Source organism: Martes martes (assembly GCF_963455335.1).
Source record: "Martes martes genome assembly, chromosome: 5".
Classification (NCBI taxonomy): Eukaryota; Metazoa; Chordata; class Mammalia; order Carnivora; family Mustelidae; genus Martes; species Martes martes.
The window spans coordinates 150,389,569-150,407,570 of record NC_137892.1 but is presented as its reverse complement, the minus strand read 5'-3'; the positions used below and the strand labels follow the sequence as shown (position 1 = coordinate 150,407,570).

The following is an 18,002-nucleotide window of genomic DNA, read 5'->3' as shown; positions in this document are numbered from 1 at the left end:
AAATACATCTGAAGCAAAAATATGAATCTTGAAGAATATCAGCAAATCTGCTCATGAATAACACATGAATTTGCATAAGTGTTAATAACAGTGGAGAAGGTGATGAAAAAAAAGAAGCTTTTAAAATAGAAATCCAACCCAAAATTCAGAATAATTCATAAACGTATCACAATAATATAATACTTATATACTTATAGAGGTAGATATAAGAGTAGTTTATAAAAAAAAAAAAAACTACTTTTTTTTTTAAAGAGAAACCCTTTACCCATTACTGATTACATACCTTTAACAGCTACTGTTATTCTTAGCAGGGAATGGATAAATCAAAGTAGATGTTACTATGTTTGGAGTCACTAAATTTATAAACACTGAAAGAAATTGTAAGGAAAAATCCTCAGCTTTAAAAAGTGAACAACACATAAACCTATTTATGAAGTTGTTGAATGTTTCCCCTGCCTCAGGACAGGTGGAGTACAGGACTCCTGTAGGAGACGTTGTGTCCTTCCAACCACTCAGGCAGAGAATAGCCTCCCTGGTCACAAACAGAAATCAAAACAAAGAGGCACGGAATGGTAGAACTAGTCATATTTTTATTTTTTCTACTTTTATGTTTTTGCTCAAAGAATATGAGCAAGCTCTCCTTTTGTTGTCACAATGAGTAGGAGTATAAAAAGGTGAGAGACGGTGGAGTCTGACAATTATTTTGGGAAAAAATACATAGAGATGTAAAAAAAGAAAAAATTAAAATAACGAAGATGAAAATAACAGAATATTTTACTAACTAGAGCAAAAGGGCCTCTAAAACAAGTCACTGCACTTGCAAGTCATGCCTCCCCATTTTGGGGTCAATCAAGATGGTATGTGAACTGTTTGCCTTCTCGCAAGTCCCGTTTTGAGTCTCTACCTTGTGTGAAGGACAGTGGGATTGCATAGGGTGTGACAGACCTCGTCTTAGTACGGAGGACCATGATCCGACTGGGAGGGAAGGGAGATCCCTAGTAGAACCAAAACAGCAAGTCTCAGCCTCACCAGAGTGCAGGTAAGTCCGAGCAAGACAAAGCTGCCATCACATCCACTAAGGCTATGTGAGGGGTTATTAGTAACTATATTCTAAGTTCAGACTATGGGTCTGTTATTTTATTTAGGAATGGGAGAAACTGCTAAATGGTCTCTGGAAGCCCTGTGGATAAAAACAGAATGTTAAATGGTTATACTCTGTAGAGAAATTAAGCACATTACACCACCAGCTGCGAGTTCTCATTTGAAGGACGAAAATAAACTATGGGAGTATTGACTACTACAAAACTGATAATGCCAAAGAAGTACAAAATATACATAAAATCTCTGGTGGTTCCCAGTATGTATCAGACTAAATAACCACATTTCACTACTAATGGACCGTGAAATCTGAAAGAAAAGGCTCCCAAAAGACAGCTTTTTGTTGTCGTTGTTGTTATTTTTTACAGATAGGACTTTTTTTTTTTTTTAAGATTTTATTCATCCATTTGAAAAAAGAGAGAGAGAGCAAAGCAGAGGGAGAGGCTGAGCAGGGAGCCTGATGTCGGGCTCGATTCCAGGACCCTGAGATCATGACCTAAGATGAAGGCAGACACTTAGCCAACTGAGCCACCCAGGTTCCCCTAAAAGACACCTTTTTAACTTTTTAACAGAGTCAAAATTGAAAACAGTCCTCATGTTAGAGTCAGTGTAAACTTGGACATCCTTTCACAAATAGCCACAAGTAAAAACACTATTTTCCAGCATTGCCTTTTAAGAATTTTGCTAAAAATCATTAAACAACTTATAAATAATATTGCTGTCACTTTTAGAAGTATAAATGAATATTGCAAAGAAATAATACAAGGTGATAAAAAGAGGGAAAAAACAAAATCTTCAAAATGCTGCAACAAGGTGAAAATGAGAGTCTACAGATTCTTTTATTTAGTATGATTAAAATGGTAAGCTTCAGTGCAGCTCATTCATTTAAAAATGTGGTATTTCGACTCATTCATTTTTAAAGAATGTGAGTATCTACAAAAGTACAAAATGCATTATCTAAAGAAGAAAACTGAGAGGCAAATATGAGTAGTAGATGTTCTTGAAAGCAAATTATCAATAAAATTATGATAAGGACTTTCAAATTTGGAAGGCATATTAAATGTGATTTAGAGCCCTGCAAACAAACAGAGAAACAAGTGTACATATAGTTATAAATGATCTCTTCCCCTAGTAAAATCTGTAAGATTTACAAATGCACTTGGCAATTAGAATTAAGCCTAGGAATTAGGCTGACAAATCTCCTTGCATCAAATAAAACCTAGCCCCTCAAGAGGCAGCATAAAGACCATGAAGCAGAACCGATTTACCTGGTAGACTAATGATAATTTTAGATTGGGGATTAGATTACACTTTTGTATTATAAAATGAATGAACAAAGTTATTGTGTGCACAGAACCCTGGTATAAACTTATTCTCATGGACTTTGTGACATTATGGTTGCAGATGTTTGGTTAAGAAGTTGGAATTAAACAATGGAGTTTTTGAGGCTAAATGAAGTTCATTGGTTGCAATTTTAAGATTAGGTGGTTGGGGATGCCTGGAGCCTGTTAAATTGGACTCTTGATTTTGGCTCAGGTCATGATCTCAGTGTCATGATCTTAGGGTCATGAGATTAAGACCTGCGTCTGGTTCTGTGCTTAGTGGGGAGTTTACTTGAGATTCTCTCTCTCCCTTTGTCCCTCCCCTTGGTCCCCTCACTCTCTCTTTAAAATAAATAAACAAATCTTTGAAAAAATATTAACAAAGATTCAGTGGTCTTTGGAAAAATTTCATTTTAATCAGAAAGCATTTTTTGCTTTTTTTGTTGTTGTTTTAGAGTAATGTAATTTAAAAATGTTGTGACTTAAATATTATCTTCTGAACTCTACTTTTTTATTTTAAAATTATTATTGATGTGTTAGTTAATGATAAATAAGGTCATTATTAAACATACTGTATATGTTGCCAAAAGAAAAATTAGAAATCCTTCACTTGGTTATTTTCCAAATCAAAGTCTTTAGTATTTAATAGGTAAGGGTCCTAATTTTCCAAATAAATATTAAAGATTTTGGTTAAATACGAAATTTTCTATCCACAACAGTTTGGTATTAGAGCAAGTAAAGGATTAACTAAAGGGTACATTTTCAAGCATAGAATATAGCACAGTGCTTAATACTTATTATGTTGTCAGTAGTGAATGCAATGCCTGTGTCTCTGCTTTGCCACATCTCCCTGGCTAGATCTTCTAACTGTTGTTGCATTCTGTCCTCTCTATGCTGTCTCAATTCTTCATCTAATTGAAAAGTGTTCTCAGGTTCACTTTATCTGGTGGAACAGGTTCTATCCTGTAAGGCCAAATCATGTTCTATGTCTTTTGAACAATACAATCTTTAGTGATCTCCTTAAAGTAACTCAAGTGTCACTGCCTTCAGTCACAAGTTACATTTCATAACATCCTCATTTCCCCAAATAGGATGGCAAGTCCTCCATAAGCAGGAGCTTTGTATTTTAACTCCTAACATTCTGGACAGCTTAGATCACTCAGGGCCTTAGACGCCACAGTCAATGCACACCCATTTACAGATTAAGTGGTAGGAGAAAAACAATGTTAATCTAACAGCTGACTACAGAATTTCTTTTAGAGAGGGAAAAAAAAAAAAAAAAAAAGCCCATCCTTTCTAAGAAGAGAGAATAAGAAGGGTGATGAATAGTAACATAGTGTGAGTCCTCTATAGAATGCTGGAAGCCAGTGTCAATGTCAAACGATGAAATAAAGCCGTGTGTGTGTGTGTGTGTGTGTGTGTGTGTGTGTGTGTGTGTGTATTTCAGGTGCTTTTCTTCATTTTTAAATTAAAAACAATAAGTAAGGGCACCTGGATGGCTCAGTGGGTTAAGCCTCTGCCTTCAACTCAGGTTGGAGTTAAATAATAAAGAAATAAGGGCACCAGGGTGGCTCATTGGGTTAAGCCTCTGCCTTTGGCTCGGATCATGATCTCAGGGTCCTGGGATCAAGACCTGCATCGGGCTCTCTGCTCAGCAGGGAGCCTGCTTCCTCCTCTCTCTCTGCCTGCCTATCTGCCTACTTGTGATCTCTCTCTCTCTGTCAAATATATAAATGAAATCTTAAAAAAAATCCAAAACAATAAATTAGTATGTTCTTATTGAAAATATCCAAAGGAAAAAAATAAAATATCCAAAGACCATTTCATAGACATTTCTTAAGAAGCATGTTTTGTATATTACCATTATTGCTCATACATGTGATTAAACTCTACACTTAAACCATTATTTCTGTTTGTTGTGTAATTATATATTGTTCATTTTATACTTTGTCTCTACCTTTTCAGATATTTATTCTTTTTTTTTTTAAGATTTTATTTATTTATTTGACAGACAGAGATCACAAGTAGGCAGAAAGGCAGGCAGAGAGGGAGGAGGAAGCAGGTTCCCCGCTGAGCAGAGAGCCTGATGCGGGGCTCGATCCCAGGACCCTGAGATCATGACCTGAGCCGAAGGCAGAGGCCTAACCCACTGAGCCACCCAGGCGCCCCCAGATATTTATTCTTATCTTATTTTCATGTGGCTGCTGTAGCTCCAAATATTTTATCCGTGGAATTTTATTACATTTGATAGTTTTTTAGATTTTTCTGAGGCATTCAGCATTTTAAAATACTCTTCCCTAATTGTCATATGAGTGATATCCTAATAAGAAGAGGATTATTCTATTGTAGTTCTTTTGTTCAAATGTCACTAAAAGAAGACCCACAGACTATTAGCTTGTAATGTTGCAAATGAGCACTTCAGGACCATTTATTCTCCTTACAATTTATATTAATTGTCTGGAAATTGGTAAAGTTATTTTCTTATCTGTCAACTTAAGGAATTTCTCTGGCATTATATATATATATATATATATATATATATATATATATATACACACATATTCTATCAATCTTAAATATGCCTTTACAGAGAGTAATTTTTTTGGGTATTTCATATTATGGTTCCATCTATGTATTTCTATTTTAGTTACCTTCAATGTACCCTTTATAACTTGTAACCCTTCATATGTAATTTCAAATACTTTATATTTTGATCTCTCTTCCGAAGCGTGAAATAGTAATGATTGTCTCCATATCTCCATTTTACAAAAGAGGAAATGGAGACACACTGAGAATGAGGACTTGGCAGTCGTTTCACACATAATCCGCAGAGAACCCAGGTTTCAAATAGAGGCAACCTATTTCCAGACTGTACTAAAACTTCTTCTCTGCTGCTTTTCCCTCCAATTTTTCTGAACAGATACTTACTTAAAATTTCCTCTGTGTCAGAGATCATGGTAGGAGTTAGGAATAGAGCAGGTAAATAAGTCAGACAAAAGCCCATGTATTCCTGAATATTACAGTCTAAATGGGGAGAGAACCCACAGTGTGACAATGGCTGTCATTACGGAGATGCCAGTTATCATATAACCATCTGTCATTAAAAAAGTGGATCTGGGGGTGCCTGGGTGGCTCAGTGGGTTAAAGCCTCTGCCTTCGGCTCTGGTCATGATCCCAGGGTCCTGGGATAGAGCCCCGCGTCAGGCTCTCTGCTCAGCGGAGAGCCTGCTTCCTCCTCTCGCTCTCTGCCTGCCTCTCTGCCTACTTGTGATCTCCCTCTGTCAAATAAATAAATAAAATCTTAAAAAAAAAAAAAAAAGTGGATCTGCTCTGGTTGAGGTCTCTTGGGTACTGGGTGTTGGGTGACTGAGGTGCTGCCCAATTTGCTCTTAAAGGCATTAACTTTTTCCAGTTATGATTCAGAGTATGGATGGAGTCACGGTTTCCCCAGACTCTGGTGAAGAGAGGGAAGTGATTGAAGCTTGATAGAGGACGGAAATGAGGAGAGAGAGCAAAATGCCACAGGACTCCAGAGCCGGAGGTGCCCAAGGACATGGGCCCCACCTCGCATGTCCCTTGAGGGTATGGGAAAAGCATTGTTCTCTGGGGCAGTGTTGCTTCTTCTTCCATCTTTCTGATTACTAATTCAGCTTTCAGCACTAGTTGAGTTTTTGTATCTTACCAGAAATTTTAAATTGGCAATGTTTTCATGTGTCCACTCAAAAAGTCTGTATGGTTTTCTCTTTCTAATAGCAAATGCATCCCAATGTATACTGACTGCCTCTGTCTTTCACCCTATGTGACCCTTCCAATGATTCCACTTAGGGAAGATCTTCGAGGTCTGATTCCCAGTAATTTCTCCAACATCATAAGGGGTGATGAGCAGATTTGGGCCAGTATTTAAATATCTTCTTGTGAATCTCAACATCACTCTGCTTTGAGGGTGACTTTCTGAGTCTCTTCCCTGGCCAAGTTTATTTAGCTGCACATAGTTAGCCCTAAAGATTTAGAAGAATGAGTTTGAAATCTATTTTTAGGCTACAATTTCTTTCACCTATTATTCCTTTCTGATATCTGCTAAACTCGGCTGTTTTTTCACCGTCCTCTGTCCACCCGTACTTTTGGTACTAGTGTGTGCTTTGAGCACATGGTACTTCGGGAGAAGGACTGCAGCAGACATGGGACATAAAAACAGAGCAAACGAAAGCCAGAGAAATACAAAATAATCAGTTGAGGGGGTACCTGGCACGGAGTGACAATGTTGTTACCCAATACGACTTTCAGAATTTTTTCAAAGTGTCTTAGTTTTACTCAGTATATAGGATGGAGTTCTGAACCCGTTTCAATCCAATTTTAAGGAATACGTATCTGCAGCCTATCGGTGAACATCCAGGGAGCCAGCATCTCTGTGATAATTAGGTTATTACTGAATGACATGCTTTCTTCTGAGCCCATTTTATATGCCAACTATTTGTCAAAATATTTGAAAAATAAAAATACTTGACACCCATTTATAAAATGGAGGTCTAGGTAAAATGGTGTTTGACTGACAAATACTCTCAGTGATAACAAAGAGAAAAGCCTGGACGTCCCAGTGAAGTGTCTGCTTAAGGACATTCAGGAACTCCTGAAGCCAGATAACCAGATGGGGCAAGATTCCGGAGAGGGGAAGCCCGTGAACGTGGGGCTGCGGATTACAACCCGTTTGTTTGTACTAGAAACTAACGGGAGGATGGAATTCCAACCTGGGGACAGAGAAACTAAAACTTTTTGAAGTCTCCTGGGCCTGCAGTCAAATTGGAAATTGAGGGGCCTTAAACACTCGGCTGACTTTCCCTAAAGACATTTGTTAAATTCAAAGTTTAAATTGGAAGTTACATTGAAAGTTGAGCAGAAACCTAAAACTCTAAGTGGAAAAGGCCTGGAATACAAAGAAGAGATTTCCACCCCCTCTCTTTGTATTGGACAGATAATAGTCAAAGCTGGCGACCAGGGTTATGGTCCAAGTACACGAACAAGCCCCCAGCTGAAAGTCCTAGAGTGCCATGTCCTAGCAACAGGGCAGAGATTGAATCTGAACAAAACTACAAATCAACCTTGACTTAGCACAATTCTGATTGGGTTAACATAATGATCCCCTTCTCTCCTTGTGTATCAGAGAAAATGGTGACTAATCCCTGAAGAAACACATTGTCATGTGAGACTCCTACATCCATACACTACATGTGACACCTAACAACAACAAAAAAAATTACTAGACGTATCAAGAAACACGACCTGGTGTCCCAGTACTGTCTCTCCAATCTCCCCCATGAGAAACTATAACCTGTTATCTTATTGAGACACTAAGAGGTAGTTAACAATGATTATAAAATCGTTAAGATTAATATATTTATGAAGTAGAGGAAAAAAGGAAGGACAGATAATTTCACTAGAGATTTATATCTGTATAAAAGGAAAAAAAAATTGCTGTCAGCCAAAGCAATCAGTGTTTGGGCTATGCTTTCTCTGAATGGACATATTTGCTTTGCTAGGTCTCTTGTTTCTTTGAGCAGAATATTAGCTGCAGGCTGGTGTTTTCTACCAATATACTTACAGTGTATGTCACAGGGAATACTGAAAAATAGGCCCCGATCAAAGAAATTTTTATGTAACTAGGATGGAACATGTGAAGAGACATTTGTTCTCCAAGATCTGACTTGCTGTGAGGGCATTAGTGATATTATATGATTGCAGACATAAACATGGGTTGAGTTATCTGTCTCTGTACTAAGCTTAGCATACGTATATGAGTAAGTTATAATAAAACAAAAATAATTGGGTTTTTTTTTACAACAGTTTTTAGTAGGAATTAGTTCGATGATGTGTTAAGAGGGATTGAGATTTTACCAGACTCAGGTGCTAACAGGTTAGTCTGTTACAGATTTATGGATGTTGCCAGAAGATACATGGCTCCCAGGTCAGGCACAAAGGACTTCATTACTCATGTCAGAGTATGCAGCATGGACTCTCATTCAGAACGTAGAAGACAGCGTTAGAAGATAGCGGGAGTGTCTCCTTCCAGAACAGAAGCAGGCTTATTTATCACCCCATTATATAAATACGAGGACAACCTCTAGGGCCAAGGCAAAACTAATTTCCTTGCAGCTTCTTACAGAATATTGGAACTCCCTAGTTGAAGGTTCCTCTGTTGTGAAGCAAACCCACTGCATGCATACCATGCACCTGGGCCACTCCATGTCACTCTGAGACTTTGGGGTTAGAGAAATCAGAGAAAATGTAAAGTTCATACTGCTTCTTGTGCCATGAAAAATGAAGCATTTCTCTCTGAACCAGGAGTACAGAGCCTTGTGCCAGAATCCATGAAACTGGGTCAAGATTCACTGCTTACCATGTAAGTAAGGTACGATCTCAACATAACGGTGTGAGGGCTCTTATGACACATTGTCAATGACTACTTAGTTGTTGAATGATTGACATTCCCAGATTTTGTTTTTATTTTTGACTAATGGGATGCATGTAACATTTACGCTATTGTCTTCTATTTATGTGTAAGATCATTAATAATTTCGAACACACATTCATATGTTTACTTACTTTTTTGTTCTTTTTCTTCTGTTAATTATTTGTATCCTTTCACTATTTTGTTTCCTATTCGGAATGCTTACTTTGTTTTGTAAATATATTCATGATACTAATCCTTCCTCATTTGTAAGTATGGCTATCTTACCCTAGGCTAGAACCTGTTTTTAAGTTTTATTTAGAAATCGTTTGATGCAGGAATATAATAAATTTAACATTATCACATTTGTTAATGTTTTATGAATGTGCTATTTGTGTCTTTTATATGAAATCATTTTCTATCCCAGTTATATGAAATTAGTTCCATTCATTTTCCTCTAAAATACTTAGAATTTTTCTTGTAAAAGTAGTTCTTTAATATATGTATAATTTATTTTTGTGCATGTATTTGAGATATTTTAATTTTAGTTTCTCTAGATATAGAAACAGTTGGTCCATTTCTATGTACATTTTGGATTGCCCTTTCCACAATGGCTAAAAATGCTACTTTGTCTTCTATCAATTTCATATGTTTATATATAGATTTAGATATCTAATCATTTTATTTCAGTGCCCTCAATTTGTTCTCCTCTTCTCTTTGTCTATTTCTGTACTCCTAATATATTTAAGGAGTACTTCATTATTTGGTGCTGGTCTCAGCCTACCAATAACCAATGTGGTAGTTGGACCAGAACTTAGGATTCTTATGATCGCCAGACACTCTTCAACAATAAACATCAGGACACTTTGGAAAAAAGACTTATTACTTACATGTCCCGAAGATTACATGGTTCACTTGGGTCCACACAGAGAGGTGGAGAGTAGAGAGAAAGAGAATGTGTGTTGGGGGGGGCTTGAAGTTCTGTTGTTTTGGGGGTCAAGGATAGGTCCTATGGTTTGGGGGGCTCACTCTATCCATGAGTTTAAAATATTAGAGGGGGAATTTAAAAAACATGGAGAGAAAGAGAGAGAGAGGAAGGCCCGAATGATCAGTTATCAAAATCAATTAAGATGTCTAAAACAAAGCGTCTCGGGAGGCAGGGTGAAGAGGCCTGGATCTTCATCTAGTCCTGTGGCCGGCAACGTGTTTATCCCAGCGAGCTCTCTTTGAAGTGAACTTCCCTTTGAAGTAGATGCCTCTTTGAAGTGGATGCCTTGGCAATGGATGCCTAAGTCATGCACTTGCATTACCAAATAAATAAATAAATAAGAAAAAGAAAAAGAAAATCCAACTGTCTGGGTTTACCCGCACTACATTCATCTTTATAATGTCTTGATTTCTGTTAGGATATGCCCTCTTTTCTTCTCTTTCTGATAACTATGTATCTCCTTCATCTTTTTTTCCCAGTACTTTCTTGCTATGTTTAATCTTTAGCCATTTGCATTTTATTAACAGATTACTAAATTCAGTTTATTGTTAAAATTATATTTAATTTATAAATTAATATGAACATCTGAGGACTCTGATTCATTAATTTGGTAAATGTATTTCTTGCATGGTTTTATATTTTCAGTGATACTGTTCTTTACATAGGATAAACTTGAACATTATATATTAGATTTTTTTTCTATAATGATTCAGAAGGATTTGAGACTAATTTATTTGATTTGTTTTTGCCATTTTAAATATGAGATAGCTTTGATTAAAAATTATAATCAGTTTGATAATGCCTACAGAATGTTTGAATGAATATCTACTTTCTTCTATCGTTTCCTATGCTTTTATTTTTCATCTTTTATTCTCCTTTCTGGTGTTCTGTTCTACTGATAAAATAAGTTTCATTATTTAGTTTTCTGTAAAACATTTCTTGCTTTGGAAAATACAGATTTTTATGCTATTAATTAAAATTTAGTGTTTACTCTTCAAGTTTTAACATATGAAATGAAACATGAATTATAAGATTTTTTTCTTATGTGTTATATTCTGCAGAGATCCTGAAGGCAAAGATTAATACAATATATTTGCCAAAACGTCAGTAGTTAAATGTAAAAAACTTATTTTTATGCATTGGAAAAAGTCTTTAATAATGAGTCCTCCTTCATTCCTGATAGCTTACTATTTTTAACTAACTCTAGAGAAGGCTGATATTAGCAAATTATTTCTCATCAGCATTTTGAGCAGATGATTTTTATCAACTTCTGCTCTTTGTTTTTTTAACCAGGAATCTAGTTTACTAATTATCGGGGTGCCTGGGTGGCAAGTCAATTAAGCAACTGACTCTTGGTTTTGGCTCAGGTCCTGATCTCTGGGTGGTGAGGATGAGCCCCTCCCAGGCTCCACACTCAGAAGAGAGCTGCTTAAAACTCTCCCTCTCCCTCTGGGCTCCCCCAACCCCAGGCTCTCTCTAAAATAAATAAATAAAATCTTTTAAAAAATTTAAAAATCTAATTATCATTACTTTTTAATTATTTTGCATTTTCTTTTTGATACTATACATTTCTTTCTCTTTATCCTTGAGGCTTAATAGTTTCAAAATTCTCATATGCTAGCATGGATTTAATTTTGTGCTTGGCTTTGGTGTTTATGTTTATCATAAGGGTTCATATACGTATATGAGTATATTCATTTTGGTATGGCTATTCCATTTTTAATCTCGTCTTTACATAGTATTATCTGTAGCTGCCTTGTGTTTAGAGAAAAATCCATCTTTTATATGGTATCATTATTCTCCCAATGTTCCAAAGTGAGTATTTTTTTATCTATCTATTTATTTATGTATGCATTTATTCATTTATTCATTTATTTTTGGAGGAGAGGGGCAAAAGGAGAGGGAGATGGAGAGAGAGAATCTTGAGCAGACTCCACGCCCAGCATGGAGACCCACATGGGGTTTAACCTCACAACCCTGAGATCATGACCTGAGCTGAAACCAAGAGTCATATACCTAACTGACTGAGCCCAACCAGGCACTCCTAAAGTGGGTATTTTAAAAACCATAATTTGTGGATGTAAAAACTGAAGCTTGGAAAGTTAGGTGGCTTGGCTTATCTAGAATAATCAAGTCTGCTTTCATAAGCACATGTTTTCAGCTATGCATTTGAATCTTTTCTAGAAATTGTTGTTACTTATTCAAAAGAAGTTTTCCTGTGTTATTTATACTTTTATCAATTCCCAATATTTTAAAAAAAATAGTCTTACACATAGATTAAAACTTCTTTATCCCTACACAATTGTCTAGAGGCCTCACATACTTGACATAGTATAGCTGGCTTAAGCATTCACTGATATGGTTAAAATAAATGTTAAAAAATTTACATCAGTACGATAAACCCTTTTAAAAGTGTGCATATGCATATGTTTGAGGGGACCTCCTTAAAATGACTTCCCACCACTAGTGATGTCAAATCATTGAATTAAGCCCTTTTGAATATACCCATGCATTAAGTTCATAAATTCTAGATATAATTTTTTTAAGACTTCATCTACTTATTTATTTGACAGAGAGATAGAGAGAGAGCAGAAGTAGGCAGAGAAGCAGGCAGAACGAGAGGGGAATACAGGCTTCCTGCCAAGCAGGGAGCCTGACATGGGGCTTGATCCCAGGACCCTGGGATGATGACCTGAGCTGAAGGCAGCTGCTTAACCAACTGAGCCATGCAGGCGCCCCAGATATAAAAACTTTTTATGAAGAACTTTCAGTCACTAAGTGGGTCTCGACAATAGTAAAATTCTCTTGTTTCTTTTAAAAATACTTTTGGAATTATACTTACATAGGTTAAATAAGTTGACTATAACACACCTTTAAATCCAAGTCAAATCTTCATGATTGTATCATCAAATTAAAATTACTTAAAATGTAAAATAAAATCTTTATCAGGATGGGAGAAGATGCTGGAGGACCTGGGTGGCTCAGTGGGTTAAAGCCTCTGCCTTCAGCTCAGGTCATGGTCCCAGGGTCCTGGGATTGAGTCCCGCATCGAGCTCTCTGCTCAGAGGGGAGCCTGCTTCTCCCTCTCTCTCTGCCTGCCTCTCTGCCTCCTTGTGATCTCTGTCTGTCAAATAAATAAATAAAATCTTTAAAAAAATGGCAAAAGAAACAACTGAAATATAAATATAGGGATCGAGGTGTGATTTTAACTGACCAAGACAGAAAGTTGAATGCTCCCCAAATTACACAATTATCTGAAATATGGGAAATATGCATTAAATTTTTTTTTATATAGTTCCCATAGTTAATTACAGTAAATATATTTGGGATAGTAGAATGGGATGTCCAAATGTATATAAATGTATAGTGATCAATTATAACAATTTGTCATTTAAAAACAGGCACAAATATGTATTTCCATATAATATATCATATTATACTATTTTCCATATAGTATTAAATACCATAAATACTATATTCCATATAGTATTTCCATAGGTAGAGCTGACCATAAGGAAGTTAAAATGAGAGAGAAGAATAAGCAGCTTTGGATTTTTGTGTAAACCATGTTATGGTCACATGTACAATTTGGTATCCTTGTTATGGTAATTTAAAGAAGCTAAGGAAAATGGACATAATGTTTTAGTGAGTTGACATTTAGTGATATTGTATATATAATATGTCTCCCTGAGGGTACAGAAAGGGAATTAAATGTTTACTCCTAAGTGTATCCACCATTGTTTCTCTCACAGCATTCTGAGGCCAGTGTTAAGTTCCAAATAATAACATATTCAGATAAGCATGATCAAAGGTAGTTTTAGGGAAGAAGAAAGTTGACACAAATCAGAACACTGCACATATTGACTGATTTAATGCTTCCTTTACAGGAAGGTGGAGTTTTACACAACCTTGAGAAATCTACCGCACCTAAAACATGAGAATCTTCTCTAGTTACTAAATTATGGTGTTCTTTTTTCCTTCACACAATACAGAAGTTTAAACAAAAGCAATTCAGAATTTCCACAATATTCTGCAATTATGCATATTTTCTACCCACATCTTGAAAAATACTCATAATAACAAGAGGAAATATAATTTGTACACCACATCTTGATAGCCTTGCTAATGCAAGATGAGTTCAAACATTGCATTTCCTTTCCTAACTGTCCCTAGGACATATTTTTCATTTTTCCTAATTTAAAATTTTTCTACCTCCTAGCAATTGCAAGCAACTCTCATAAACATGTTTGTCAGCTAAGATTTCTCTTAAAATTTGCCCAAGAGCATATTATATGTACATCTCTTGTTTAAAGGGATGCTTCTGAATAAACTCAATGAAAGTTATTTGTACATATGGCTCAATTTTAAATACAAGCTATTCACAGATCATAACACATTAACATCAAACTGACTTTAAATGCTGATTTGCAAGCTGTTCATGGGTATGTATGCATAAAGCAAAACTGCTCAGGCCTATTCCACACGAAGTCAAAACAGATATCACATAGATTAGAAAGTATATGTAAATCACATTCACCTTCATTGTCCTTCAGAGTGAAGTTTGGGTTTATAGATAGGTGTTCATCAAGAAAAAAGTTAAACCTTGGTCCATTTGCAAAATCATCTTTATCAGTGGCACTGATGGTATGAATCACCTGAAGAGAAAAAACAAAGACTAAATAGGAAAATTAATTTGACTTATTCCTTTGATTTTAATTATATTATAGCATTTTTAATTGCCATCACAAAAGGATTTTTAAAAGACCCCTTTATCCACCCTGAGTCTTTTCAAATTCAAGTAATAAATGTCCCAGCTAACCGGCCTGTTCTTGCATGAGATTTTAGGAAACAGGTTATGGAACAATTTATAATCATCCACGCTTTATTTTCTGGCATAACACCAACACTTAATTTTTTTTTCTTTATCACCTACAGTACCTTGGGGCCAATTAATTGCAAGTTTTTGTAAGAACACCTGTTTGAGGAAACAGGAAGTATTATTTGTACAAATACAAATATCCTAGTGTTCCTGTAGAACAGCTTTGCAGTGTATGTCGTTCTCAGTAAGTAAATGCAAAAACAGTGGAGTCCTATTATTTTTACCATTTCCGGGGACCTTTGAGTGCATGACCTAGCCCCTCTATGTTAACATAGTTAAGATAAGGAATGTGAGACCCTAAAGGTTCGTGATGTGCCTCAAAACTGTTAAAATGGTAGCAGAAGCAAAACCAAACCACTCACAGTTTTATGGAATACTTCTCGTACAGTGCTGAGAGAAAGCAATTCTAAAATTCGGACTATGCACATCATGGAGCAGAGAAATTAGGTGGCTTAAAAACAATGCAAATTCCACAGCGGTAGCCATTACACTCTTAGCAAGGAAGTATCCAAACTAATACGCAAGATAATATTTTCCTCTTTAAAAAAAAAAAAAAATCCTAATGCTTAGGTGTCCTTTTTCTAGCCCCTCCTTAGAGAAACTAAAAGTAAGAGAGTGAAAAGAAGCCACAAAAAGAATGTTTCCTTGAGTGCCTGGATGGTTCAGGCGGTTAGGCATCTGCCTCCGGCTCAGGTCATGATTCCACGGTCCTGGGATCAAGCCCTGTACTGAGCAGGGAGCCTGCTTCTCCCTCTCCGCCCCTCCCCTGCACCCCGCCCCTCTGCTCATGTTCTCTCTCTCTCAAATAAATAAATAAAATCTTAAAAAAGAAAGTGTTTCCTGCATGTGAAATATACTGTGTTCATTTCAAAAATTGCTATGATTTCTAAAAACATCTCGCTCAATTTCATCCCATTTCAATCTTTTCCAAGTGAAATAGTCTACCAATACGTACAGCCGGTGAAAGCTAAATTCCCTCCATGCATTGAGTCCATTAGTTGGCCAGGGAGATGAAGATGAACGTAAAAGTACTAAGAAGGAGTCATCAGTGACGGTAGGACCAGAAAAGCATGTGTCTTCATGAAGGGGAAGTGAAGAAAGTGCTTTAAGCTATATAGAAAGTAATCTATTTTATCCATATCTGCATATGACTCTCTATTGCTCAGAATGTATTCTCAACAAGAAATTTAGGTAAAAGCTTCCCCCAACCCCCACATATCCCAAGAAGTTTCTATCATTCTTCTCTTCTTAACTTCACTTCACACTACTAATTTTAAGATGAAAAATCTACATATCTCCTTGTCGTTTGCTTTCTTTTTTGTTTAAATTGCAGTTGGTCTCTGGATAGATTCTTTTTCCCCCTTCTTATTGGCTTTGACTTGATAGTAGAATAAATTGATGGATAATCAGAAGCAATTTGACAATTTTTCTTGAGTGCATGGAAAGCTCCATGGAGTTCAGAGTGCAGGTAAACTGAGAAACATGCCTACGTTCTCTACGTTTCAGGTACTTAATATTAAACTGAAATAAAAATATCAAGTTTTCAAGACTGTCTTTGGGGTTAAATGAAATAGATACACATTTTTCTTTTTGAAAATAAATGTCCTATCTCCCCTAATCCTTGCTCATTGTCATTCTCCAATGCACAATCCTATTTTCTCGATGATACCTTATAACCTACTAACATGTTTGCAAATTCACTTCTTATTTTGGAATGTGATTTTGGAAGAGATTGGCAAAGAACAACTAAACTAAGCCAACTAAATTATTTTATATTTCCTCTTATGACTTCTTTAGGACAATTATTTTCTTCCCATTTTAAATTTTTACAAACATGTAATTCTATTTGTTAAACACTGATATAATTCATAATATAGCTTTACTGTTTTACTGTTATCTTTAGTAAAATATACTTTCCATTTTAAACAAGTAATTTCAAATCTGAATTTACCAGGAAGCTCAGTCATGGCAAATTTGTCTTCTCAAAAACTTCTTGATCTTGTTTCCACAGCAAATGATGAGCTGATGGCTACATTTTGTTTATGAGTGAACAATTCGTCTTGAATTCCTGCAGGATGTGCCTCATGCATCCATACTTATTCTTCTATAATGCTTCTGAAAAATACTTCCAAAAACCTAGAATGTTGCTTGGCTTTTATCTAGAACTTGGAGATATCCTCTTATTCTCTCGACGGGGAAAGGTCTATTTAATTTTCTTGTTTACTAATCACCTTTCCTTTTCAGGAGGAAATAGATTTCAATTTATTGTTTCCTTAGACTTTATTATGAAAACCACCTCAGAAGTGAACCTGTATGTGATTTTTAAAAGATGTAAGCTTCTGGCAGATATCTAGATAAGTGCCATGTATCTGTCATCAATATTTTCTACCCTTTTGTCAGTTATGATTTATCTACACTGTGATACCTGTGCCCTCCATTTGTGTAATTTGTGGTAACTTGCGGGTGATGTACAATCCATAACAATTTATTTTCTGTCTCTCATCATTCTAACTGAACTCAGATATTTTTCTATCTTGTGCATATTATGTAATTAGTGCATAAAGTGTTTGATTATTTTGAAAGATCTGAGAGAAACACAGTCACAAATTTATTCTACTAAAGGGGGGAGGGAGTCCAAATTGATAGTTGGTATTTATTAATAATTACAAGCTGCAGTTTTTGGTAATGCCCATGAATAATGATTCACTTTTAGCATAAACTAATTAGAATCAATGTTGTATTTCTTTTATCAAATAAATGTATCAGCCTCTTTAAATGTGTTTTCTATGGTCTGTTATTTCTTGAGTACTTTATTAAAGGGGGAAAACATCAAAGTAGTCAGTGTCACAGATATACACAAACAATGTTAGGTAAATGAGCTAGTGCAACTAAACATTTAAATTAAAAGAATATTCTATGGAGCACATTGTATCTCATTTTCTTTAATGTAATTTAATTTAAATTTTTTTTCAGTGTTCCAAAATTCATTGTTTATACACCATACCCAGTGTTCCATGCAATACATGCCCTCCATAATACCCACCACCAGGGTGTATCTTATTTAAATTAATCAATGAATTTGCTTTATAATAGAATCTCAAGTGGGATCATACATTTATTTAATAATAACACTAATTTCTGTTGTTTCAATGAGTTGATCTTTGTAAAATCTTTTTTTTTTTTTAAGGTTTTTTATTTATTTATTTGACAGGGAGAGAGAGATCACAAGTAGGCAGAGAGTCAGGCTCCCTGATGAGCAGAGAGCCCGATGCA

General features: G+C 35.7%; 1 protein-coding gene across 1 annotated transcript in view; it reads right to left on the bottom strand.

Moving 5' to 3' along the window:
• The window catches only part of CDH18 (cadherin 18), a gene marked incomplete at both ends in the record, with an annotated part of 317,410 nt that overhangs the window by 15,173 nt on the left and 284,235 nt on the right, over window positions 1-18,002 (bottom strand). Inside the window, one exon of the mRNA XM_080804279.1 lies at window positions 14,388-14,505. Coding sequence (XP_080660405.1) covers window positions 14,388-14,505 — 118 coding nt within the window. The remainder of the gene's footprint in view (window positions 1-14,387; window positions 14,506-18,002) is intronic.